This window comes from Microcebus murinus, chromosome 10 (genome assembly GCF_040939455.1).
Source record: "Microcebus murinus isolate Inina chromosome 10, M.murinus_Inina_mat1.0, whole genome shotgun sequence".
NCBI lineage: Eukaryota > Metazoa > Chordata > Mammalia > Primates > Cheirogaleidae > Microcebus > Microcebus murinus.
In genome coordinates, this window is record NC_134113.1 from 96,814,878 (window position 1) to 96,840,489 (window position 25,612).

The window sequence follows — 25,612 nt, forward strand, 5'->3', positions numbered from 1 at the left end:
AGTGTCACCTACCAAATTGAATTGAAGAGGAAAGAAACTCTTGAATTTTATCAGAGAAGCTTAGTAATCCTACACTGTCATATTTCTTTGCCTCATCCTATGTTCACTTAGAATTTACAATTTGCTAATACTTGATTCTGGGGTCATCTTGATTCTGATAAACTGACAGACCTCCACTATCATCAGCTACCTCCTGACCCCTGTATAACAGTGTCAATTATATTATTTAACACCTCTAAGTCAAACACTGCCTCATGTTCTCAATTCTACTTTCAAGGTGTCATTGAAAGAGCACTGATTTTAACATTCAGAATATTGGATCTCAGTCCCAGTTCCACTAGTTATTAGTTGTGAACTGGGCAAGCTTCTACACCTAACAGGGAAAATAACACCTGCCCTGTCACCTCAACAGGTTATTGTGAGGATCAGGTGACATAATGGCTATGAGGATGCTTTGTCTACTGCAAAGTGCTATATGTAGGTATGTGCAGTCCTATTCAAATACCCACTGAAGTATCAAAATCATAAAATGTTAGAGCTGGAAATGTAACAGATCAATAATCCTAATTTCTTTGTTTTAAAAATGAAAAAACTGAGACCTAATATAAAAGATCATCAATAGATAAATAACTTTGTTGAAAGAAGCCTGTAGTAAACCAGTCACTTTTGAATCCCTTACAATTTTATACTTTATCTTGTGGTATTTGTTGGAAATTATTTTTGCTTCCTGGAAACTATATATTAGCCCTATATGTAATCATTAAATACAGAGTACCTAAGGTAACATTTCCCAAGATAATTCACTAATAAATAAAGTCCTCCTCTAACCTAGAAGGACTCACCAACCAAATGCCTCTTAATCTGATTTATCATCCCAGTAAAGTTCCTCAGGTCAGGCATTGCAAAGGATGGATTAGTGCTACTGTATCTCTGACCACCTAAGACAAATTATAACTCAGACATGGTCAGCTTAGGCAAAATATCCCAAAAGTATTTTTTTATAAGAGGTAAAATGCTTATAAATAAGAAGAACCCAGGCTGGATCCCACAAAATGGAGTGATTTCATAGGCTTTGCATAAAAAATTTAGTAGGCACTCAATTATTTTATTTCTTGTTCTCCTTTATAGCCATCTGGATTTGTTAATACATAATACTTACTATGCTGTTTTAAGTGGAATCCATTGGCAAAATTTCGCCCTCATATATTCCCCCACCTAAATTAAACACTCAGAAGAGAGAATTAATCAGGAAAAAGCAAGCCTAGTTCCTCCAAACTAAATCTCAGAGCCTCAGAGTATATCTTCACCCTTCATCTTGTCTTTTTGACCACTCAATTTCTGATAGCCTCACCACTGTTGCTATAGAGACAGTGATATCACCAGTTGTGATTCTGATGTCACTCTTCAGTCCCAACAGAGGGAGGTGCATGGAAGGCTGGGAGAGGAAACAAGATCTTGAGCTGAGCAAGAACATCCCAGCATCTTCATTGACTTTAAAAGTATATTCTGGAGTCTCCTCCAGTGCTACAGAGGTAGGCAATCCCACTGGACTGATAAAACAGCCCGCTTTCTGATCCTCTGTGGTTAGAAGGGAGACTTCAGTGACAAGTGATGGGCAACTTTCTCTATTCAACCCAGCCTCATTCTTCTGCCCAGCCAATTGTAATTTTACCTCTGAGTCCTCAGCAGTATTAATGTCCACCCTACCACCTTTGCTGCTGAAGTTTTCTTTTTGTTACCAATTTGACCAGATGACCTTGGCCATGCTTTTGGGGACATGAGGGGTCTTACTTCCTGCTTCCCAATTTGATAGCGTGGAGCATGACTACCTACTGACTTTTCCTCTTAATTGCAAAAGTTCTTTTCTTTCCAGTACTCAAAGAACAAAACAGAAGTAGAATAGTTCTAAGTCCAATTCTTACCCACTTTCATCCTTTCATGTTGTTTCTGAAGTCTTTGTTAGTCAACAGAGAACCGGGGAAGGGCAGGATATTTATCTATATGGCAGGACATGTAAAGAAAGTTATCTGTTCTAAGTCTAGAGAAAGAAGCTATTAGTAAGGGAAAGTATAAAGGAGCTTCACAGAAAAGCTTAACAATGAATGGTGCCACTGAGAGAAAGAAACACACAGACACACACAAACACACAAACTTCTCATCTTTATTTAAATAAAATCAGTTGATTTCTGATTTCAGCAACAACCAAAAATGTATTGACTTTCTACAATGTACCAGACATAGGAAAAGAGGGAGAAAAAGAATAAATATATTAAATGCATTACTCCTTTTTAAAGCTAGTAATAAAACCTGGTTGAATAAACCCCCAAATTTGGTCAAGTATGTAGCAACCCTGCAAGAGCTTTATTTATGCTTTCTGTAATTTGAGTTTCTCCATGAGCTTAGGAACCTTGAGTAAACAGGAGCCTCCTGCTTCAGATGGATCCAGGTGAAAACTATCTTGAGATGGAGCTGTGGTCTAGGATACAGCACCCATAACCAAGCCCCTGTGCAGCAGATGCCCTCCCTGACTGGTGTTCAGATTTGCACTCCTTCTCAACCTGGGGTAATTATCACTTGAGCATATTTGAGGACCATTTTAGTCCAGTCTCCTTCTTGGCCACAGGATCCCTCTATTAGCCACAGGAAAATTTCATAGCTTCCAGGATGTTAAACTGCACAACTGGAATAGCTGTGATATATATCCACTGGTTCTAATATTTCCTTTCTGGGCCTTAGTTTCCTAATCTGTATGATGAGGGTGTTAGAATTTTTTTTTTTTTTTGAGGCAGAGTCTTGCTCTGTCGCCCTGGTTAGAGTGCCACGGCATCATCATAGCTCCCTACAACCTCAAACTCCTAGGCTCATGCCATCCTCCTGCCTCAGCCTCCCAGAGTACTAACATTACAGGCATGAGCCACCATGCCCAGCCAGAATAAATGGTTTCTAAGGCCCATTTATCTTTACATTTTGTATGTAGTCAGCTTTCATTCATTATCAAAATTAATAGATAACACAAAGCATCATTTTCTCTTTTATTTTCCACGCTAACTCCTGAATATTATTCACCAACTTTTGAACTTATAGTAAATAAATTTATGAATCCACCCACTGACTTTATCAAACTCTTTATATTCCTTCCTTCTTTTCCATTTTATTATGGGCAATGTAAACATTGACTGAGTAGTCTGAATATCATTATCATCAAAAAAAGTATTCAAATACCTCTTCATATATGCTATCATCCAGGAAAATTTAGGAAGCTGTAAAAGTCTAAAACCAGCTTCATGAATGCAAATAAACACACAGAGGGCATAGAAAATAGGGTGAAAACATTAGAATATATGTAAGTGAAGTGTTTGCTGGATATATTTGACTAGTAAGTGCACTTTCTGTTTGTGAAAAGAGTACAGAAGCACTTTTGAGGTGTCGGTTTATTTTTATTATTGGAATACGTCTGTTAGAAGTCACTGGATATTTTCCACTGTTTGCTGATGAAAATAAAAAATAAAACAAAAAGAAGTCACTGGATAAATCTCTGGGGTTAACTTATACCCCGAAGGAGTGAAGCTTCAGGAAGGCCTGAATATATGGCTTACCACCATAGCAAATTTGGGCAAGCGCTTTCTTTTTTGTTCTAAGATTCTCCAGTTTGAAAAAGAAAGAAAAAAATCAAAAATCAATTCTCTATATATTCATTCTTTCAGCACATAATTTTTGAGCACCAAGTTTAAGATACTAACTTAAAGGACACCAAGATGAGTAAGAAAATGCCCTGTCCTCAATAAACTACCTAATAAAGGAGATTAAATATATGCAAGCAATTAAAATATTAGATTGAATATAAAGGTTGTACAAAATACAATGAAACTTTGGTGAGGGAGCAATCATGTCCATTTAGGAACTTAGAAAATATTTCAATCTATGAAATATTTCAGATAACTTTTGACCTGAGCTATGCAGTACCGATGGGATTTAGAGACAGATTTATTGAAGGGCTGGGTAGATATTCACGATGAGAGTACAATGCTCTAATGTCTTCTATTGAAATATTTTGGTAGAGATAGTAAATGAAAGTTAATTGACCTGGAAGACATTATCTGAGAACTCCTTATATAACACGAGGATGTATGTTTCTCTCAAGTACTCTAAGGAATGTTTATAAAGTGTTTGGAGTTCCATGAATTCAGAAAATTCTCCATTCCAGCTGTTTATCTTTCAGCTTCCTATTCAAACAAATGGACCCTTTATTGTTATCTGGGGATCATCAGAATGCACCGAGAGTAAGATGTGGACTCCCTCTGTGAAATTTGGATGTCATTTTGTGCTCATCACTTGTGTGTGTGAAAAAAAAAAAGTCAAAATTATTATTTAGCAATAAGGTTCATTTGTAAAATGAATCATTTGTATTTGTGTCTTTCTGTTGCAGATTCCTTATATTACATGGCAGGAGGGGTGGGTAAACTTAGGGATAGTGAAGACAACAGATTAATCAAGAGGTTTCCTCATATCTCAGAACCTATCCTCAGTAAGAGTAAGTGATCACATAATTTCCTTACTTTTTGTACTTAATTTCAGCCTTTTTGATCATGATATATAGTTTAAATAAGGCAAAGATCCTATTGATTTTGTCTTTTTCTATTAGAAGCAGCTCATTAGGATGAAATATAAACTGGAGACACATTTCTAGCTCTCGTTTGCACTGTCGACAATCTAGGACAACCTCTTCTAAGTCTTCCAAGAAGACTCCGGCCAAGTAACAGTACCGTTCATTGTTTTCCTCATGGTAATGATGCAAACATAAGAATATTTATATAAAATAGTGAGCTGCTAAAGACAATAGTGTTTAACCTCATATACATTAACAGCTTCCTTCTTCAAGTAACAAAACATAAATAAAATACCAAAGAAGATTAGGAAATCTGTCTCAAAGAAAATTTTTAAAGAAAAGAGTAAATAATTATCTTTCTGAAACTGGCCAGTGTTTCTCAGATAAGCTTTGGCCCATGAATTGACAGTGCTGGATGTACATTAGAATCAACCAGGGAGTTTTTAAGCAATTTAATGCCTAAGTTTCCCCAAACCAAAGTCATTCAAATAAGATTATTCTGGTGGTAGTAAGTCAAATTCAGTATCTTTATACAATTCTTTGGGTGAGTCTAAGGTCTAATTAGGGTAGAGAACCCATTAGTTACCCAAGAAATCTATTATCTGTTTTCCTAGCTCAGTAATCTGAGTCAGTGATTTGGGTATGCAAATGGGAACAAATCCTTGTGGTATCAAAGAACAAGTAGTTCTTTTTTTTTTTTTTTTTTTTTTTGAGACAGAGTCTTCTCTGTTGCCTGGGCTAGAGTGTGGTGGTGGGTCAGCCTAGCTCACAGCAACCTCAAACTCCTGGGCTCAAGCAATCTTTCTGCTTCAGCCTCCTGAGTAGCTGGATAGCTGGGTCTGCAGGTGCACACCACCACACCCAGTAGAGATAGGATCTTGCTCTTGCTCAGGCTGGTCTCAAACTCCTGAGCTCAAGCAATCCTCCTGGCTCAGCCTCTCAGAGTTCCAGGATTATAGGCATGTGCCACTGCACCCAGCCCAAACAGGTAGCCCTTAAAAGATCTTCTATTTTCTTTTTAATAATTATCCATGATATTCTGTATAAAAAAATAACACATCCATTTATATATAAGTTTAAATCATGTGTTTAATCTGTCTTTGATTTGTGTTGGTTTTATTTTGAGGGAGCATGTCTACTCCCACCACAGCCCAAAGTCCTTTCAAACAAATATTTCCAATTAACCAGATGTTTATCCCCTGATAATGCTTTACTTATTTCAAGAAATTCTTTATAAAACATAATTTCACTATTTAAAAAATGAGGATAAGCTGTTGGTCTTTATTACAACAGAATTATAAACTATTTTGTTGGAATCAAAACATAGAGATTTATGACTGTGTCATGAAGATATTTAGGACATCAGGGAGGAAAAATTGGCCATCTTATTCCACTTTGCTTATGGAAAAGTATAGGTCTGAGGAAAGTTTGTAATGAAAGAAAGGAAACTTCAATATGAAAGCCTGGAAATGGAAGTTTGGGCATGGAAAAAAGGGCAAAGAGAAGTTTCTCATAGCTTTAGATTATCAGTGGGTAACTCTAAGTCATTATGATTGTTGGCCATGTTTTCAAAGACTACCAAGGAAGATGCAATGTTGTAGAAAGTGTAGGAGACTAAGACCAAAGTTGTATATGGAGTAGGTACTATGGTACTCACTGTGACCATGAAAGCAGCAGGTATAAGCAATTTGTTTAAGAGAAATGGCTACAAATGGAATAAGAGAGAAGTAGCTAGAGGGAAGGTTGGGGTGGAAGAAGACAAGTAAAATGAAAGACCAGGTAGATGGTGGTGCCATTTCTGAAATTAGGGAACAGAACCACGTGTCAGGAGGGCTGTGAGATAATCCACATCAGCAAGAACATCACTGCATGTGTGGACAAAGCCCCCTGGGATGGTGCACATGACATCTCTGTTCCCCCAGCATTCAGAAATTTGGTTAACCATGGAGACTAAGAATTCCCCTGGAATCCATGGCAAATTGGAGGGGGGGTTGGTCTTAGGGAAGAGCTACCAGACTTGATGCTAGTATGAGCAAGTTAGTGCCTAGAAAATAATTAAAATAAAGCATCTATTACTTAAAAAATAAGTTGGTGGAGCAAGAACAGGCAAAGGGGAAGTAAATTAATTCTATTTTGGTCACATTGAGTTTTGAGTGTCTACTGAAAATCTAAGCAGGAGAGTATTGTCAAGCAAGGACACAAAGAGCAGGACGGGGCTGCCCAGGTTCGTTTGTTTAACAAAGATGTGTCAAGCACCTGCAGCATATACCAGGCACTAGCCTCATTACTGGAGATAGAAATATGAGGCGGGGGTTGTATTTTTAAAATCGATATGTCATAGTTGCACATATTTTGGCAGTACGTGTTATGTTTTGATAATATATACAAGGTGATCAAATCACGATTATTGGGATATCCATCATCTCAAACATTTATCTTTTCTTTGTGTTGGGAACATTATAATTCTTCTCTTCTGACTATTTTGAAATGTATAATAAATTGCTGTTAACTAAAATTTTTCCTACTGTGCTATCAAGTACTAGAACTTATTCCTTCTCTCTAACTTTATTTTAGTACCAATTAACCGACTTCTCCTTACTGCCCCCCCAATGTGTTTAAAAACTCTTCCTGCAGCTGAATGCTGAGGATGAAGCAATCCCAAGCTGAATGGGTCTGAAGTAGCTCTTGAAGCAGGTCTCTGTTGAAAGCATTGCTCCTATTTCCCACACCACAGCCGTTCACTTTGTTTCTCCTTGTCTTCTGCCCTTTTAATGATCCTTCTCATCAATAAAAAACTTCTCATTGCTACTTCCAGATGTCGGATAGAGTTGACTGGTTACAAAGCCAGAATGGAGTATGCAAAGTTGATGTCTATTCTCCTGGAGACGGCCAACCGCAGGACTGGAGAATGGTAAGGGCCGTCCTCTTTTAAACACTAGGTTAGGAATATATGGGGTGCCGTGATGCCTTATTCTCTCCATCACCACCACACACCTCTTACTTTAGAAGGTGGGATCCTTGAGGAAGGAATGAGCTCCTATAGAACAAAATGTTCCCATCTATAGTTCTGCCTTCATCATTCAACAGCAGTTATTAAATATTTTCTTAGTATCAGGCATTGTATCAGTCAGGGTCCAGTCAGAGGATAGAAACCACCCCAGTAATTTAATATTGAAAGTTGTTTATGAGTAAAAAATAGTTAACTACCAAAAGGCCTAAAAGAGGACACTAGGAGTTCCAGGAATAACAAATGCAGAAAGAGCTACAACCCAAGGGTGAGAGAGAGTGGGCAAGGAAGAAACTAAGAGTGCACAAGAGGTCCCTCTCCCTCAGCCAAGGCTGCTTCCGATCTCTCTGGAGAGACTGCGGCCGCCACAGGAAACTTGCCAGAGGTACAAGTGGGCGAGCAGGGAAGCCCTTCCCTCGTGCTGTGACCATGCAGTGCCCCCCACGCCCTCTCTTAACAACACCACCTGGAGAAGCATTTAAAGGATCCAGCTCTGGTGCCACAAAGCAAGGCAAAAAATGATGGATTTAGAGTAAGAGGCAATACATTAATAACTGGTATAAACACTATGCTGGGTTGTCAGGGTTAGAGATATAAAAATAAAGTAGACAGAATTCTCCCCCTTTAAGAATCTCATAATTTAATGGTACCATTTTTGTAATCCTTATCCTTAATATTAACATTTATCAAACACCTATTTGCATGTAATGTTATATGACACATCATTTTCTATTTGTCCAAAATCTATTTAGTCTATCTATACGTAGCCTAAAAGAGAAAACACTAACAAATCTACATAAGATGTTAAGATATATAGATAATAAATATTCAATTACTGTAGAGTAAGGGCCAACCAAAACTGCTTCTACTATATCTTTTATTTATCTCTACCCTTTCATTTAGAAAAGCAAAAGGCAGATCAGTTTTAATGTTACATCAAATGAACAAAAATTCCTTGATTTCTCACTAAGTTAATAATACTCTGAGGGATACAAAAAAAGAGTTGGAACAATTTCTACCCTTGTGCACTCTATCTTCGTTTGGGAAAATAAAAAAATATATTAAAATATTAAAATAATGTAAAAGCACTAAATAACTATTGAACACTAATGAAAGAAGTTCATGATTATTTGCCAAATGGATTTTCTAGACAGTAATTGCTATAGTTGTTTAAATAATGGATCATTTAAAAATGAGAAATGGTGAAAGAAAATTTTATAAGGTATGTTTAATTGAATTAGAGGAGGAGAAGTAGGACAGGGAGGCACACAGTTGACTTAAAACTAAGCTGCTAAAGCAAAAGATGGATAAACAAGAAAATTAGACCCCTTAACATTTTTGATATTCTCCTTCATGGACACAAAAATTAGTCCTGGCCTTAAGAAAGACTCAGATAATTTTGCATCCTCCTTTCCTAACCATTAAGGGTACTATATTTAAGAGGAAGGTTATAAGAGGGCAACAGGGTCTGAAAGATGGATGATTACAAACTGTATTGTTAGGAAAGGAAATGTAGGTACTTAGTCTTTTAGTCAGTCACTATGGCTTAATCAACCACTTTTGCAAAATTCTTGTGGATTGAGTGGGATAATGGACATAGGGTGCATACACTTCAGATTTTAAAAAAACATAGACAATAAAAACCTATAAACACCACAAGCTAATACCACTCTATGGATTCCATTGCAAAGCTATATGCTATGCTATAGGCTTGTTGGTTGTTTTTTTTAACATTCAGTGAAGAGAGATGAAAAGGATAAAAGAATGAATCCCACATCTGTATTATAATAAGGCTTTCATGTACATGTTACAGCCTAATTATGGAAACATGCCTATTTGCAAGTTAGTATGTCTATTTGTAAATAACTAGATAATATTAAGTGATCATTTTCAGAAAAGGGTAAAATCAGCACTTCCATACAGATACAAAATGAATACATCTTAAAGATTTTATTTAACCCATTAATGAGGAAATTGGTGAGGTGTTACAACCAGTTCAAAGAAGAATTAAAGAAAGATACACTTAGAAATCAAGACTATCAAAATGAATGTGCAAATGTGGAAGCAAAACTGCCCTGTCTCATGGTGGGGAAAGGAAGTCAGCTGAACTTGTACTGATCACAATTTACATGTTTGCTGACAATGATTATTGTGTAGTGCTACCAATAATTTAGAGCTTACAGAGTTATAAAATAGCTCACACAGAATCAGGATCAGGTAATGTGTGACAATGCTTAGTTTATAGACAATAAATGTTTTTCTGTTGCAGCACACATTTCTACAGTTGCCTTCATTTCTATAAAAAATAGTCTCAAAGTGAAATACTCATGATCACAAAATAAGCCTGATCGCATTTTGTTTGGCCTGATTAGTCACATAGGTGCAACAACCAAATAGGCCTTCTTATGTTTCCTTTACTGGAAATTTTCATAAGGAATCTCAGATTGGACTTCTAAAGATCTCTATTATTTCCTATCCTGAGATTAGGAAGTCAAGCCCAAGAAACTCTTTCTACCAGGTTTTACCTGTAGTCCCTAAGAAAAACAAGCAGGTACACAGATTTCTCTGAGGTTATTTTCCTAATTATAGTCTCAATCACTTACATTAATCATAAGTTTTAACCAAACTACTTTCTATTCTTTCTATTTCACAAAGAAAGCTGTATGTGGGGGTGTATAATTGTGAACTGTCACATACCAGCTAAAGTGCGGATGAGCAGAACTCACGGAGACAACTTCCTTCAGCTACACACATCCTTCATACAACCTAAGTGGTGAAAATGAACACATTCATCAATAAATCCAAAGATATAGCATCTCTATAGTTATAAAAGTAGAAGCAAAAGCATTAAAAATTTATGCTTAGCCATCAATGTTTCAGTATTCTATTTACTTAGAAATAATCTAAGTATCCAATGAATATACATTTACTAACTCAATTTAATACCACTCCAGTGTTCTCAGTTACATAAAGATGTTGGAAATTTAATATCAAACAGACATCCTAAAAAACATAATACGTATTGAAATAAAGTTTATCAGAATGATTATTCAACTGGTTAAACACAAATTTACATTTTTCATAATCTTAAACATTAAATAGAAGTAATGCTAGCTTATTGGATATGTAATAACCTATGTAAGTTTATAAAAAGCATACCAAGTAAAATTAAAATGTACACTTGTATTATACTTAACACTAACAAATCAAAAAAGACATAGCTGTTTTTATTAAACTAAAATTGTTAAACTGGTCTTATTTGCCAAAGATTTATCTAATTTATGTGAACTTGATTTCCTGAAATGTTTCTGAGTTAGAGGTTATAAAAATACTTTTTCCCCAGAATTCCTTTCTAGTTATTGTTTTAAGTATTAGAAGTTTAATTTCCTTATTTTCTGGGGATCTCAAGAATATTCAATTTACATAAGTACTTATTTATATATATAAAAGCCAATCTGAACAGGGATTCTTTAAGAAATTTTATAATATAACTTATTAATGCTATCTGGAGGTAGGAAGACATTACCACTTACACCTTTTGTGAATTACAGACACACAGTGATACAGAGTCTGATAACAAAAGTTTATAGCTTTAATTCTAAACTGTCAGCCACATGTCAAAAGTAAACACAGAAACACAAAACTCACCTGCCCAGATGTCAAAGAGCTTTTCTCTTCCCGGTGGGCACAAAATGATGCCCTTAATTGATTTGAGCTTAAGATAGACAAAAAATACTAACAAAACAGATTTTCTGTTGTCTCTCACCTAACATAGGAGAAGCCATTAAGCCATTAAAGAGATTTCCACATGGTCAGGCAAAACCAAATTTCCAGTCATTGCTGCCACCAATGATTATTGCCCGTAAAGGAACCAAAGTGAAAACTAAAAACAAAATTAGTAGAAAGGAAAATTAAAACTAGAAAAATACAATGTCTGCAAAGTTTTATTGCCACTGTGGGGCCAAGAAAACACATGTCTGATGCACCTCTGTCATGATCCATTTGCTTCTATTACTATTAGGTGAATCTATTGGGAATTATTGCCTCTATTGATATTAGGTGAATCTATTGGGAATCTATTGGGAATTATTATCTATTGGGTGAATCCTAGTGGGAGACTTTCAAAATCACTGAAAGGTGATTTCCAGAGAAGGGTAAAATAAGACTTCCATACATATATAAAAAATGAATGCATGTTAAAGATTTCATTTAGCTCATTAACAATGAGCTGGTGAGGTTCAAAATATATAGATCAGAAACACCGAAGTTGCTGTGCATGTGGAGCCAAAGCCGACTTTCTGCAGAGAGGAAGGTGTTGAGCCTCCTCTTACATGTGTGTAGACAAGAGTCACATTGCTTGCTGTCACTTATCTACAGTTTACAGAGCTATAGGGTATACCACAGCCAATGTGTAGTTTTCCACACAAAATGTTCCCTGTAGTAGCCATTATTCAAACTAGGAGAAACCATCTGGGAGGATTTTTAAATAAGCACTGTGGCCCTAACCCCAACATGGGAATGAGCAGCTTACACCAGTCTTGCAGAGGACAGGTACACCTGCTTTTCTCTTCTTTCGAAGTCATTAAAACACAGTAGGAGCAGGGTACTCTAGGGGTGGAGATCACTGGTTTTAGGGTCAAAACTAGATTTGAATACTAGCCATGAGATCTACTAGCTGTGAGATGCTAGCCAAATTATTCAACTTCTCTAAGCCTCTGTTTTCTTACCTGTGAAACTGGAAGAATATTAATAAAAACCTACCTTACAGGGTGAATATAAGGATTAAATGAAATAATGTGAGTAAAGCATTTATCATAATGCCTGGCAAACATTACAAGTATTTAATAAATAGTAGCTAGTAACTATTTGACATTTTGATAATAAAAATACCAAATTATTCTCTAAGGATTGGCAACATTTGTGGTCATTCCCAGATAGGCATATGAACTCCAATACAATAATCCTTGACATTTTACAGTAAATAGGGCACTGCCACATGCATTATTTTGTTTTATCCTATGTTCAAGTGAAGAATGTTTTCCACATATAGATTTTACAATATGTAAACATATGACTTTGTACATGTGCTTCTCACAGTTGGTGTCCATCAAAGAATCTGTATTCAAACAAAACTAATGAATTGCCCGTAGACATCAACCCTTCAATTTTAAATCAGATTGTTAACTTAAGTGATGGCAACTAGACCATTGGAAGCCATTTAACATATCAAGATTGTGTTCATGTAGCCTGGCAAAGTGATTAAAGCACAATTTTCTTGAATTTTCTCATTTTTAGAAAACTATATTTGTAATAAGAGACCCAAATTAAAACAAATAAGCCATAGAAAATAGCAATTAATAACAATACAGAAAAAAAATCTACTGATTCATTTTAAATTCTAACTCTTCTATGTAGCCAATGACTATCATATCTTAAGGATGTTGTTAGAAGCAATATAATGTAATAACTGAGAACCTGGGCTCTAGGGTTAGACTGCTGGGGTTAGAATTCCTGCTCCACCAATGATTAGCTATCTTACTTCAAATAAGTAACTAACTTAAACTCTCAGTTTTTTAATTTTCTCCTCCATACAATCAAGATAATAAGAGAGCTAACATTTAGGCTTATTATTTAGAATACTTAGAACAGTGCCTGATACACAGTAAGCACTCAATTAATGTTGGTTACTTTTATTGCAAAGATGGAGCAAGCTTGCAAGGGGTGGCAATATTTGTAACTGACCTTTGAGGTTGTCCTGAATATCCCATATCTTTACTTTGTTATATTCAGATGAATCCTTGTCTGTTTTTAAGGAGGCCCCAGTGGATCCTGTCCGAGTGCTCAGCTGGCTCCGTAGAGACCTGGAGAAAAGTACAGCAGGGTTCCAAGATCTTAGGTTCAAGCCTGGAGAATCATCAGTTGGTGGAGAAACGGTCAACTCAGGAGACCCACGCAAAGGTTTCTGTGTAGACTATTACAACACCACCAATAAGGGCAGTCCAGGGAGATTGCATTTTGAGATAACTCACAAAGAGAACCCTTGCCAGGGCCACAGGGTCCCATTTGGTGGTGGGAGTTCCGTAGATGAAGTTTCCTTCTATGCCAACCGCCTCACAAATCTAGTCATAGCCATGGCTCGCAAGGAGATCAATGAGAAGATTGATGGCTCTGAAAACAAATGTGTCCATCAGTCATTGTACATGGGGGACGAACCCCCACCCACCAAAACCCTGAGTAAGGTAGCATCAGATCTGGTGAGTGAGACTGTCTCTGCATGTTCCAAGACTGCTGTTTCAGACAAGGCTCCTGGCTCTGGAGACAGAGCCTCAGGATCAAATTTGAAATACAAGGCCACTTTGAAGATGAAGGAGAGCACCAAGGAATGCAAGAGTCCCAATGACAAGCCTGCTTCTAAGAAGTCTTTCTTCTATAAGGAAGTGTTTGAAGCTCGTAATGCAGGTGATGCCAGAGAGGGTAGAAAGTTCATACCTGGGGAGAGAAAGATGTTCCAAGGGCAGGAAAGGCCTGATGACTTTACAGCTTCCATTAGTGAAGGGATCATGACCTATGCTAATAGTGTGGTGTCTGATATGATGGTCTCCATCATGAAGACACTGAGGATCCAAGTGAAAGATACAACCATCGCCACCATCCTGCTGAAGAAGGTCTTGCTCAAGCATGCGAAAGATGTGGTCTCAGATCTCATTGACTCCTTCATGAAGAACCTCCACAATGTCACAGGGACCCTCATGACTGACACAGACTTTGTCTCGGCTGTGAAAAGAAGTTTTTTCTGTCATGGAAGCCAAAAGGCCACAGATATCATGGATGCCATGCTGAATAAGCTATACAATGTCATGTTTGCCAAGAAAGTCCCTGAGATTATCAGGAAAAGCAAGGACAAGTCTGAGAGTTATTCTCTTATCTCCATGAAAGGAATAGGTGACCCTAAACACCGAAATATGAACTTTGCAATGAAATCTGAAGCTAAACTGAGAGAAAAAATGTATTCTCCTGTACCCAAACCAGAGAAACCGAAGACTTGTGCTGAAACCCTGGGGGAACACATTATCAAAGAGGGACTATCCTTGTGGCATAAAAGTCAACAGAAAGAATGTAAATCCCCAGGTTTCCAGCGTGCAACATGTGAAGCTCTCCCAAAACCATGTAAGCCTGCACCTGAGTTTCCCTTTGAATGTCTTCCAGATCCTTGCAACATCAGCCCCCCTCTCTGTTGCCCAGAGAGACTTGAGAATTTTATGTATGATTCAGACTCCTGGGCCAAGGACCTGATCGTGTCTGCCCTACTCCTGATTCAGTATCACCTGGCCCAGGGAGGAAGAATGGATGCACAGAGCTTCCTCGAAGCTGCTGCCACCACCAACTTTCCCGCTAACAAGTTGCCTGTAGTTCCCGATGAGTCCTGCCTTAGGTCTTCTCATGTGGTATGTGACAAGGAACAATCAGAAAAGAAGGATCTTATGAGTGTTTTCTTCAATTTTATCCGGAACTTACTTGGTGAGACCATTTTCAAGAATGACCGTAGCTGTGAACTCAATGTGCCAGAACATCCAGTTAATGAAGAAGACAGCAATCGATGTGAAAGACCTGCAACCCCTTCTCCCATCAAACTATGTGAAGAGGAAGAGGCTGGTGGTACCTTTTCCGGGCTGACTAAGATGGTTGTCAGCCAGCTAGATGGCCAAATGGGCGGGAAAATGGTGGATCACCTGGTGGACTCAGTCATGAAGCTGTGTCTCATCATTGCCAAGTCCTGCGACTCTCCCTTGGCAGAGCTGGGAGATGACAAGTGTGGAGATGCCAGCAGGCCACCGTCAGCCTTCGCAGACAATTTATATGAGTGTTTGCCAGCCAAGGGCACAGGGACAGCGGAAGCTCTCCTGCAGAATGCCTACCAAGCTATCCACAATGAACTGAAAGGCATATCAGGACAGCCCCCTGAAGGGTGCACAGCACCCAAGGTGATTGTCAGCAATCACAACCTGACAGATACAGTTCAGAACAAGCAACTCCAAGCTGTCCTTCAATGGGTGGCCGCCTCTGAGCTCAACGTCCCTATTTTGTATTTTGCTGGTGATGATGAAGGGATCCAGGAAAAGGTAAGGAAGAAAAGTCAGAGGAATTTGGAAAGCTTTATTAAGGATTAATTAGGATTTTAAGTTCTATTTTCTTTCTGAATGGTAATATAGCCACAGGAAAGGTAAATGAGATCAGTAGGATTTGAAGACCATGCTTCTCCGCAGAGATAATGGGAAAATTAGGTTTTGCCCAACAAGAGGTATATTGAAAGGGAAAAAAAAGAATAAATGATATTTTTTCTTTATTTCCTGCATTTAGTGGAAGGAATGCACAGATGAGGAACCTCTAAAACACCTGGTGAAAGAATCAGATTCAGCTCTAGGCCTTAGGTTGAGTTTTGAATAGGACAGCATTACCCAGAGGGTGAGCTGAAGCTGCTAGAAAGTATCCCTGGGATGTTTGGGGAGGGGGCAGAGGCCCTGGCTTTATGACCTTTTCAAACCTGCCATTACTCTCTTAGCTGCTTATCTAGGTGGTATTGGGGATTTGAAATGATTCAATAAATAATATCGCCCTCTTCCTCACACCTTAATCCATTGAGAAATAAGACTAAAGCATAAAGCAGATGGAGAATCAACCTATCACTGCTATTACTGATAAAGGTAAGTGGTCCTTCTAAGTCCATGCTTCTCCAGCCTTGGGACTGTCCGCTGGAGGGAAAGTTAGTCTGGAAAGTGTGCACACTTGTCTAAATTGTTTATTCATATTAACGTGGGGAGATTCAAACAGAGAGACCATCCCCACAACTAATACACACTCCCTCTTTCTCTCTCGCACCTTTTCACTGTGAAAAACTGGATCAAGAGCTGTTAACAATTAAGTAGTAAGGGGTGGCACAAGAGGCTGGGATTATTTTTAAAAGTTGATCATCATAGAAACCAGAAGATGTGGAGAAAGAAGCTGTCTCTGCTTAATAAGTAGTATTAGCAACACTTGTACCTGGATAACCAGGTTAATCTGGTGACTGGGAAGTTACAGGATTATAGAGCATCTAGGTTAGGCTGTATCATGCCTACACAGGAAAATGTATGATCTTTCACTTTAGTCTTAGCAAGACTATGCTTGCTACTCAAAGTGTAGTCTGTGAACCAACAGCAATGACATCACCAGGGAGCTTGTTAGAAGTACAGAATCTCAGGCTTCCCTCTAGACATACTAACTCAGAATCTTCATTTTAGCAAAATACCCAGGTGATGTGTGTGCACATTCCAGTTTGGGCTAGAGGACAGAACATGAAGTTCCAATACTAGATATATCCCTAAGAGTGCTTGGCAAGCTCTGTGTGTTTCCAGGATTTCCAATACGTAAAACAGACAACTATTTGGATACAGAGCAATTAGCAAAGGGGAGGCTACATTCTGAAAAAAATCTAAAAATAAGCATAGTCTTCATGTGTACAAGGTAAAGCCTTCTGCTCTGTAGCCATCTCAGAAGTCAAACCCATCATACATAACATACAAAATACATTCTGGTTTTAGATTATTTTGAATTGGAACATATTTATCTAAAGGGGACAGTGGATTTGCAGCACCCATTTCTACACACACACACACACACACACACACACACACACACATCTTTGTCCACTCTAAAGATAAAGTTGATTATCTATCTTATTAACATAAAAGAGTAGAAGGAATGGGCAGCAGCACATTCAAACTTCAACTAATGACACTCTGGGAGGCAGAGGCAGGAGGGTCGTTTGAGCTCAGGAGTTTGAGACCAGCCTGAGCAAGAGCAAGACCCTGTCTCTACTGAAAAAAAAAAACCACAACAGAAATTAGCTGAACAACTAAAAATATATAGAAAAAATTAGCCGTGCATGGTGGCACACGCCTGTAGTCCCAGCTACTCAGGAGGCTGAAGCTAGAGTATCGCTGGAGCCCAGGAGTTTGAGGTTGCTGGGCACTCTAGCCCAGGCAACAGAGTGAGACTCTGTCTCGTAAAACAAACAAACAAAAAGCTACGAATGAGTAGATTTGTATTAAACATTAGTATATTTGTAAGAGCAGTCGGATGACATATACCAAAAAACTACCTAAAAATGACCTTTTTTGGAAAGAGATTAATGTATACAAATATTGTCATACCGATACAGGTGATTGAAGCTGGTGTCACTGGGGGATGCCTGTGAGCCCAATTCCTTTAAATAAATTTGTATTTATTTTTAAATAAATAGGTAATATATGTGCATAGTTCAAAATATAAAAGTACAAATGGATATACAGTGAAAATTAAGTATTTTTTTCCTCATTTGTGTGCTCCATCCCATTGCTCTCCCTGGAGAAAAAAAAAATTCAGATCAATTTCTTGTTTATCCTTCCAGAAATACATATACATACACAAGTAAATACTTATTGTACATGTCTTTTTTTAAAAAGTCACAAATTATTATAAATATATATCCTCTTTTGCAACATATCCTCTTCTGCACATTCTTTTTAGTGACTTCATATTACTTTATGGTATAAAGGTTTTGTAAGTTAACAACTCCCCAATGTATGGACATTTCACTTGCCAATATTGTGCTACTATAAGCAATACTGTACTATAGATCTTTGAAGACACGTAATTTTGCACAGGTTCAAATGTACCTGTATGTGCCAAATACCTAGGAGAGGAATTTCAAGGTCACTGAAAATATGTATTTGCATAATTTGACATATATTTCTCAATTGTCTTCCATAGAGCTTGTACAATTTACACACCTATTAAAACAATATAAAGCCGGGTGCGGTGGCTCATGCCTGTAATCCTAGCTCTCTGGGAGGCCGAGGCGGGCAGATTGCTCGAGATCAGGAGTTCGAAACCAGCCTGAGCAAGATCAAGACCCCGTCTCTACTATAAATAGAAAGAAATTAATTGGTCAACTAAAAATATATAGAAAAAAAATTGGCTGGGCATGGTGACGCATACCTGTAGTCCCAGCTACTTGGGAGGCTGAGGCAGGAGGATTACTTGAGCCCAGGAGTTTGAGGTTGCTGTGAGCTAGGCTGACGCCATGGCACTCACTCTAGCCTGGGCAACAAAGCGAGACTCTGTCTCAAAAAAACAAACAAACAACAACAAAAAAAAAACCACACACACAAAAACAATATAAAAGGCCTGTTTCACCACACTTTTACCAACAGTGAGTGCCAAACTTTTGCTGTTTACCAGGTGTTGCCTTACTTTATATTTGTCTTATTAGGAATGAAGGTGAGGAGTATATTTTTATAAGTTTAAGAGCCATTTGAATTTCCTCTTTTGTGGATAAATTGTTCATAACCTCTGACCATTTTTCTATTGTGTTGTAGATATTTTTCTTATTGATCTGTAAGAGTTTTAGATATTACAAGGAATCAGCCTTTGTGATATTAAATACAAGACAAGGCCATTGGTCTTTTGGTTGGTGTTTTCTTGTTGTAGTTTGGTTTTGCTATACAGAATTTAGTCATATCTAAAACATTTTTCTTTCATTTTTATTGGGTTTTGTGTCATATTTTTGGAAACATTTTCCACTTTATGATATTAACAAAACTTTCCCATGTTTTCTTCTAGTACAGTTGTGCATCGCTTAGCAGTGAGAATATGTTCTGAGAAATGCATCATTAGGTTATTTCATCACTGTGCAAACATCATAGAGTGTACTTACACAAACCTAGATGGTATCCCCTGCTATACACCTATAGCTCCTAGCCTACAAACTTGCACAGCATGTTGCTGTACAAAATACTTAGGCAATTGTAACCCCATAGTAACTATTTGTGTATCGAAGCATAAATAAGGTACAGTAAAAATACCTAAAAGGTAAAAAAAAAAAAAAAAAATGGTGCTACTTGTAGGCCTGAAAGTTGCTCTGGGTGAGTCAATGAGTGATGAGAGAATGTGAAGATCTAGGACATTACTGTACATTACTGTAGACTTTATAAACACCAAACGCTTTTCAGCTACACTAAATTCATTAAAAAATATTTTTCTTTCTTCAATAATAAATTAGCTTATGGTAACATTTTTACTTTATAATTTTTTTAACTTTCTGACTCTTTTATAATAACACTTAGCTTAAAACACAAACACATTGTATAGCTATACAAAAATATTTTGTCTTTATATCCTCTATGAGCTTTCTTCTATTCTTATTTTTTTTTTTTTTTACTCTAAACGTTTTTGTTAAAAGTTAAGACACAAACACATACATTAGCCTAGGCATATATAGGGTCAGGATTATCAGTATCAACATCCATATCACTTCCACATCTTGTCCCATGGGCAAGATGGGACGTCAGTATCACACACTTCCATTTCCACATCTTGTCCCTTGTCTTCATGGGCAACAACACCCAAGGAGCTGTCATCTCCTATGATAACAATGCCTTCTTCTGGAATACCTCCTGAAGGACCTGCCTGAGGTTGTTTCACAGTTAACCTTTTTATATAGGTAGAGGATTACACTCTAAAATAATGATAGTAAGTATAGTATAGTAAATGGATAAACCAGTAGCATGATCATTTATTATCATTATCAAGTATTATGTACTGCATGTAATTGTATGCGCTAGACTTTTATATAACAGGCAGTGCAGTAGGTGTGTTTACACCAGCCTCCCCACAGACATTTGAATAATATGTTTTGCTACAACATTATGATGGCTACAGTGTCACTAGGTGGTGGAAATTTTTCAGCTCCATTGTATTCTTATGGGACCACTGTTCATATAGGTGGTCTGTTGTTGACCAAAAGGTCTTTATGTGGTGCATAACTGTACTTTAATGCTTTTTAAAATACAGTTACGACTTCGATCTATTTTGAATTCATTTTTATGTAAGGTATGAGGTAGAGATGCAATCTATTCTTTTTTTTCAAATTGCTATCTGTCTTTGGTTCCTTTTCTGAACTTTCTACTTTGTTACATTGAATTACCCATCTATTCTTGGACCAACAGCGTAGTGTCTTCATTATTATAATTCCATAATATTTTTGAATACCTGATAGGGCTGTAGACTCTTTATTTCTCTATATCAGAATTCTCTAAGCTTTTCTTAGTTGTTTACATTTCCCAGTTTTCATCCCCACCCATGTGCAGCCATTAACCTGCTTTCTGTCGTTGTAGATTTGTTGCCGTTCCCTGACTTTTTACATAATGGAGCCATAAAATATGTAGTCTCTTACATATTTTACCTATCTGGCTCCTAACACTTACTGTTAATGTTTTTGAAGTTCATCCATGTTGTTACATGCAGCGGTAGTTTATTCTTTTTTATTGCTGAAAAGTATTTCATTATATGGATATACTACATTTTGTTTTTCCATGCATCAGTTAATGGACATTTGAATTGTTTTTATTTTCTTTTATTATGAATGATGCTACTGTGAACATTCACATACAAGTCCTTGTGTTGGATATATGTTTTTATTTCTCTTTGGTAGATAATGAGGAGTAGAATTGCTACGTCTTATGATAAGTACAATGTGCAATTTCTTAAGAAATTGTCAAATTGTTTTCTAAAGTGACTGTACCATTTTATGTTCCCATCAGCAATTTATGTGGGTTCCAGTTTCTCTACATCCTGTCAACATTATTCTTTCATTTATTATAGTGTTATCTCATTGTGGGTTTAATTTGACATACAGACATGAAAATGACCAAGGATATTGAACATATTTTTATGTGCTCATTAGCCATTCATATATATTCTTTGGTGAGATATCTATGGAAATCTTTTACCCATATTTTGATTGGGTTGTTTTCTTCTTGCTTAGAATTATAAGAGTTCTTTATATATTCTGGATATAAGTCCTTAATATAATACAATTTGCAAATATTTTCTCTCAGTCTATGGCTTGTCTTTTTATTCAATGGAGTGTTTTGAAGAGCAAAAGTTTTTAATAATTAAGTCTAATTATTTTTTGCCTTTGTCGCTTGTGGTTTTGCTATCATAATTTTTGCCTACCCAATGGTTCTCAACTGGGGGCAACTTTTTCCTCTAGGGGACATTTGGCAATGTCTGGAGATATATCTGGCTGTCACAACACAAGTTGCTACTGGAGTCTAGTGGTTAGAGGCCAAGGACACTGCTAAACATCCTACAGTTTACAGGAGCAGCCCCACAGCAAAGAATTATCTGGCCCATACGGTCAATAGTGCTGAGATTTAGAAACTCTGACCTATCCCAAGTCCTGAGGATTTTCTCCTTGTTTTCTTCTAAATGGTTGATAATTTTAGCTCTTATATCTAGGTCCATGATCTATTTTGAGTTAATTTTTGTGTATGATGTGAGCTAGGGGTCCACTTTATTATTTTCATGTGGTATCTCAGTACCATTTGTTGAAAAGACTCAGTACCATTTGTTGAGTATCTGGCCTCTCTGAATCATTCATCCCCTTTATAAAAAAAAAATCAATTGACCATAAATGTTAGATTCATGTCTTTTTTTGATTAGTGTTTTCATGGTACTTCTTTTTCATTTTTAATTTTACTTTTAACCTACTTATATTATTATTATTTCAAGTGAGTTTTTTGCAGGAAGCATACAGTTGGGTCATATCTTTGGTCATTGTGACAATTTGTGTGTTTAGACTGTTTACATTTAGCCCAATTTAATGTTAAGTCTACTATTTTATTTTTTGCTTCTGTTTCTTCTCTCTGTTTTTTCCTTTGCTGTTTTCCCTTTGCTGTCTTCTTTTGTGTTGTTTGAACATTTTTTAGAATTCCATTTTTAATTTATCTATTTTATTTTTTTACTATATCTCTTTGTGTAGTTTTGGGGGGGCTTCGTGGTTTATCTTGAAATTATAATACACATACTTAACTTTTCAGAGTCTATGTAGAAGCAACAGTTTACCATTTAAACTGGAATACAGAAATATTACTGCCATATAGGTTCCTTTACCATTCCCCCTTTATATTCCAGTTGTCTTATGTATTTCCTCTCCATACATTGAAAAAACCCTCAGCAGTTTTACTTTTGCTTTCAGCCATAAAATATATTTTAAAGAATGGAAGAGGATAGTCTACTATTTTTACTGAGAGTTTTGCTGTCCCTGTTGGTTTTCTTTCATTCCTGATGTTCCCAGTTTCCTTCTGTTATCATTGTCCTTCTCTGTGAAAAAGTTCTTTTAGTAATTCTTCTAGAATACATTTTCTGGCCATGAATTCTCTTAGTTTTCTTTAATTTGAGAATGTCTTTATTTGACCTTGTTCCTGAATTATATTTCTACTGGATATAGAATTCTGATTTGGTAGGTTTTTTTCTGTTAGCATTTTAAAAATGCGCCACTTCCTTCTGGCCTCTATGGTTTCTGATGAGAAATCTGCTGTCATTTGAATTGTAGTTCCTCTGTAGGTAACTTATTGGTTTTCTTTGCCACTTTCAAGATGTTTTATATTCTTTAGTTTTTAGCAATTTGATTATGATAGTCTGGGAGTGAAGTCTGGGAGTGAATTTCTTTGAGTTTGTTTTAGGTACACTAAGTTTCTTTTTTATTTTAGCTTCTCGATTCTATAGGTGTACATCTTTTAACAAATAAGATAGGCTTTTAACCATTATTTCTTCAAATATTTTTTTCTACATCATTCTTTTTCTCTTTACTTTTGGGATTCTAATGATGTAAATGTTAAACCTTTTGGTATTGGCTACAGGTCCCTGAGCTTTGTATGGAAAAAAAAGATTTTTCCAATCTTTTTTGAAAGAGCTTTAATTAATCTCTTATGTTGTTCAGCATGGATAATTCCTGTTGATCATCCTTCAAGTTTGTTGACTTTCTCATCTTTCATTCTACTAGTTAGCCCACCCAGTAAATTTTTCTTTTACATTTTGTATGTAAATTTAGTTCTAAATTTTCCATTTGGTTCTTCTTTATTTCTTCTATTTCTTTGCTGAGACTTTGTCTTTCCACTTGTCTCAAGACTATCCATATGTACTTCAATTTTCTGAAATATTCATTTCTCCTTCTGAAAAAGCTCCTGATATTTAGTCTGTTCATTTGCCCTTTGACTCTTATAAAAAGTCAAGAGCAGAATGCACAAAATAAAAATCTGGTTATTTGAGATAGTTTGTTGCCTTTAGGATTCCAGATGAATGACAATGTACTGTGTTCATATTAGAATGGTTGCTTGAATAGTTTTTCTCGTTTTATACTTGGTAAGAAAACTAAACAGACTTCAGATACCCAGCGGGAATTTTGGATCTGCTAATTACTAGCAGTATGATTCTGAGGAGTCTCTTCACCTCTCTGGGCAATATTTTCATGAGGGTTAAATTGATCTCTGACATTCTAGGATTCTCTGGTACATGGAGCATAGAAAGCAGCATCCACATTTGACCACTGGACATTTTCTTTCTTGCCGTTTTTGGTCTTAGGACAATAATGGAGACAGTTTTATGATATTAGGGTGAGCTTAGAACCTTAGAATTCTTAGAGAGCAAGATCATGGACAGGTGGATGTTAACATCTCTTCTTTATATTAAGGGTAATAGCACCAACTTTCTTCTGCCAAACAGGCCAGCAGACTTTAAGTGTTACCAACATGTAATTTGCATCCCTTCTGCTGCAGCTTCCCAAAGCCTGCCTGGCCTCTTTGTCCTAGCCTTGGCTGCCGCGGGATGCTGCCCCCTCCACTACTGTTTTCTTTCCTTTCCACAGCTACTCCAGCTCTCAGCTGCTGCTGTGGACAAAGGACGCAGCGTGGGTGAGGTTCTGCAATCCGTGCTGCGCTACGAGAAGGAGCGACAGCTGGACGAGGCGGTGGGAAATGTCACACGGCTGCAGCTGCTGGATTGGCTGATGGTGAACCTGTGATCGGCGCCCACCCACTGCTTTCCCCTCTCCCGGCAGTGGGCCCGGCCCTTATCCCTTCCCTTCTTTCTCACTTCCACAGCTCCCCCCCACATCCTCACAGAGCCCTCACATTATCTTCATACCACTCACATCAAAGACATGCCATCTTATGCTAGTCACTGGATTTTGCAGATTTTCCTGTCCATGCGAGCAAGGACATAAAATTAAAAAATTACAATTAAAGGGCTCCCGGTGTTTGGTTTCCTTGGAATCCAATGGGACAATGAAGTAAAGAAATCTCAAGAGTGAAAGAATATTAATAATCAGATGGTGGCAGAGGCAAAATAGTGCTGGACTGAGAGGCACTGCCAAAGGTCACTAGCCTGTTCTCTTGTATCCCCTGTCTCTGTGCCACAATTTGCAGCTCCCTCATTTAAACTATTCATTTAACATATTTTGATTGGATGTTAGAAATTATTTTCTTATTTTCCTGGCTGTAAAAGCTGAAATGAAAAAGGGTTAAATTCAGCCTTTACAACCAGGAAAATTAGAAAATAATTTCTAATATCCAATCAAAATATGTTAATTATGATGTTGAGGAGTCGACTTGTTGTCCTGTCTTTGTAGAGCTGCAGAGCAGCCGTCCACCTCCACCTTACCCACGGCCGAATGTCACGTGAGAAAGGTTCCCAAGACCTGAGTTCTTCTGCTGTTTCTGTGGTTTCTGACCAGTGCTCTAACCACTGAGCTATGGGGCCCACCCACTTTCTGGCTATAGATCATGGGACAAGTTACCTCTTAGGGCATTGCTTTGACTTAATGTCCATATCACCCCACTTGGTATTTTCTGTTCTTACCCTGACCTTTCTGTGGAATTTTATATTCTTAACACTTTTTTCCTTTCAGAAACTTTCTCCTCTTTTGGCTTCTAATTTTCTTCCTATTTCTCTAGGTCTCTTGGGGGTCTACTCAACTCTGTCCACTCCTTCTGCGTTTGTCTTCCCTTGACCCCTGCTACTGCCACTCTGCAGCATCTTCCCTGGTCGGGCTTATCCAAACCTATGGCTCCAGTTACCGGGCAGCTCCCTTTATGAAATGCTGGGCTGCAGTTAAAATGGAAACTATGATGCCAGGTGTA

General features: G+C 37.3%; 2 protein-coding genes across 3 annotated transcripts in view; one reads left to right on the forward strand and one right to left on the reverse strand.

Moving 5' to 3' along the window:
* NDUFA9 (NADH:ubiquinone oxidoreductase subunit A9) overlaps positions 1 to 25,612 on the reverse strand; it is a 449,537-nt gene that overhangs the window by 34,369 nt on the left and 389,556 nt on the right. The window lies entirely within an intron of this gene.
* Positions 1,403 to 24,721, forward strand: AKAP3 (A-kinase anchoring protein 3). 2 transcript variants are annotated; one of them, XM_012783129.2, is made up of 7 exons: positions 1,403 to 1,532; positions 2,404 to 2,563; positions 4,427 to 4,531; positions 4,643 to 4,783; positions 7,422 to 7,517; positions 13,427 to 15,733; positions 24,340 to 24,721. In XM_012783129.2, the coding sequence occupies exons 4-7, from the start codon at positions 4,781 to 4,783 to the stop codon at positions 24,493 to 24,495; spliced, it is 2,562 nt and encodes an 853-aa protein (XP_012638583.1). In that variant the 5' UTR covers positions 1,403 to 1,532; positions 2,404 to 2,563; positions 4,427 to 4,531; positions 4,643 to 4,780; the 3' UTR covers positions 24,496 to 24,721. The 2 variants fall into 2 exon arrangements, with proteins under 2 accessions (XP_012638583.1, XP_012638582.1); XM_012783128.2 differs by lacking the exon at positions 2,404 to 2,563.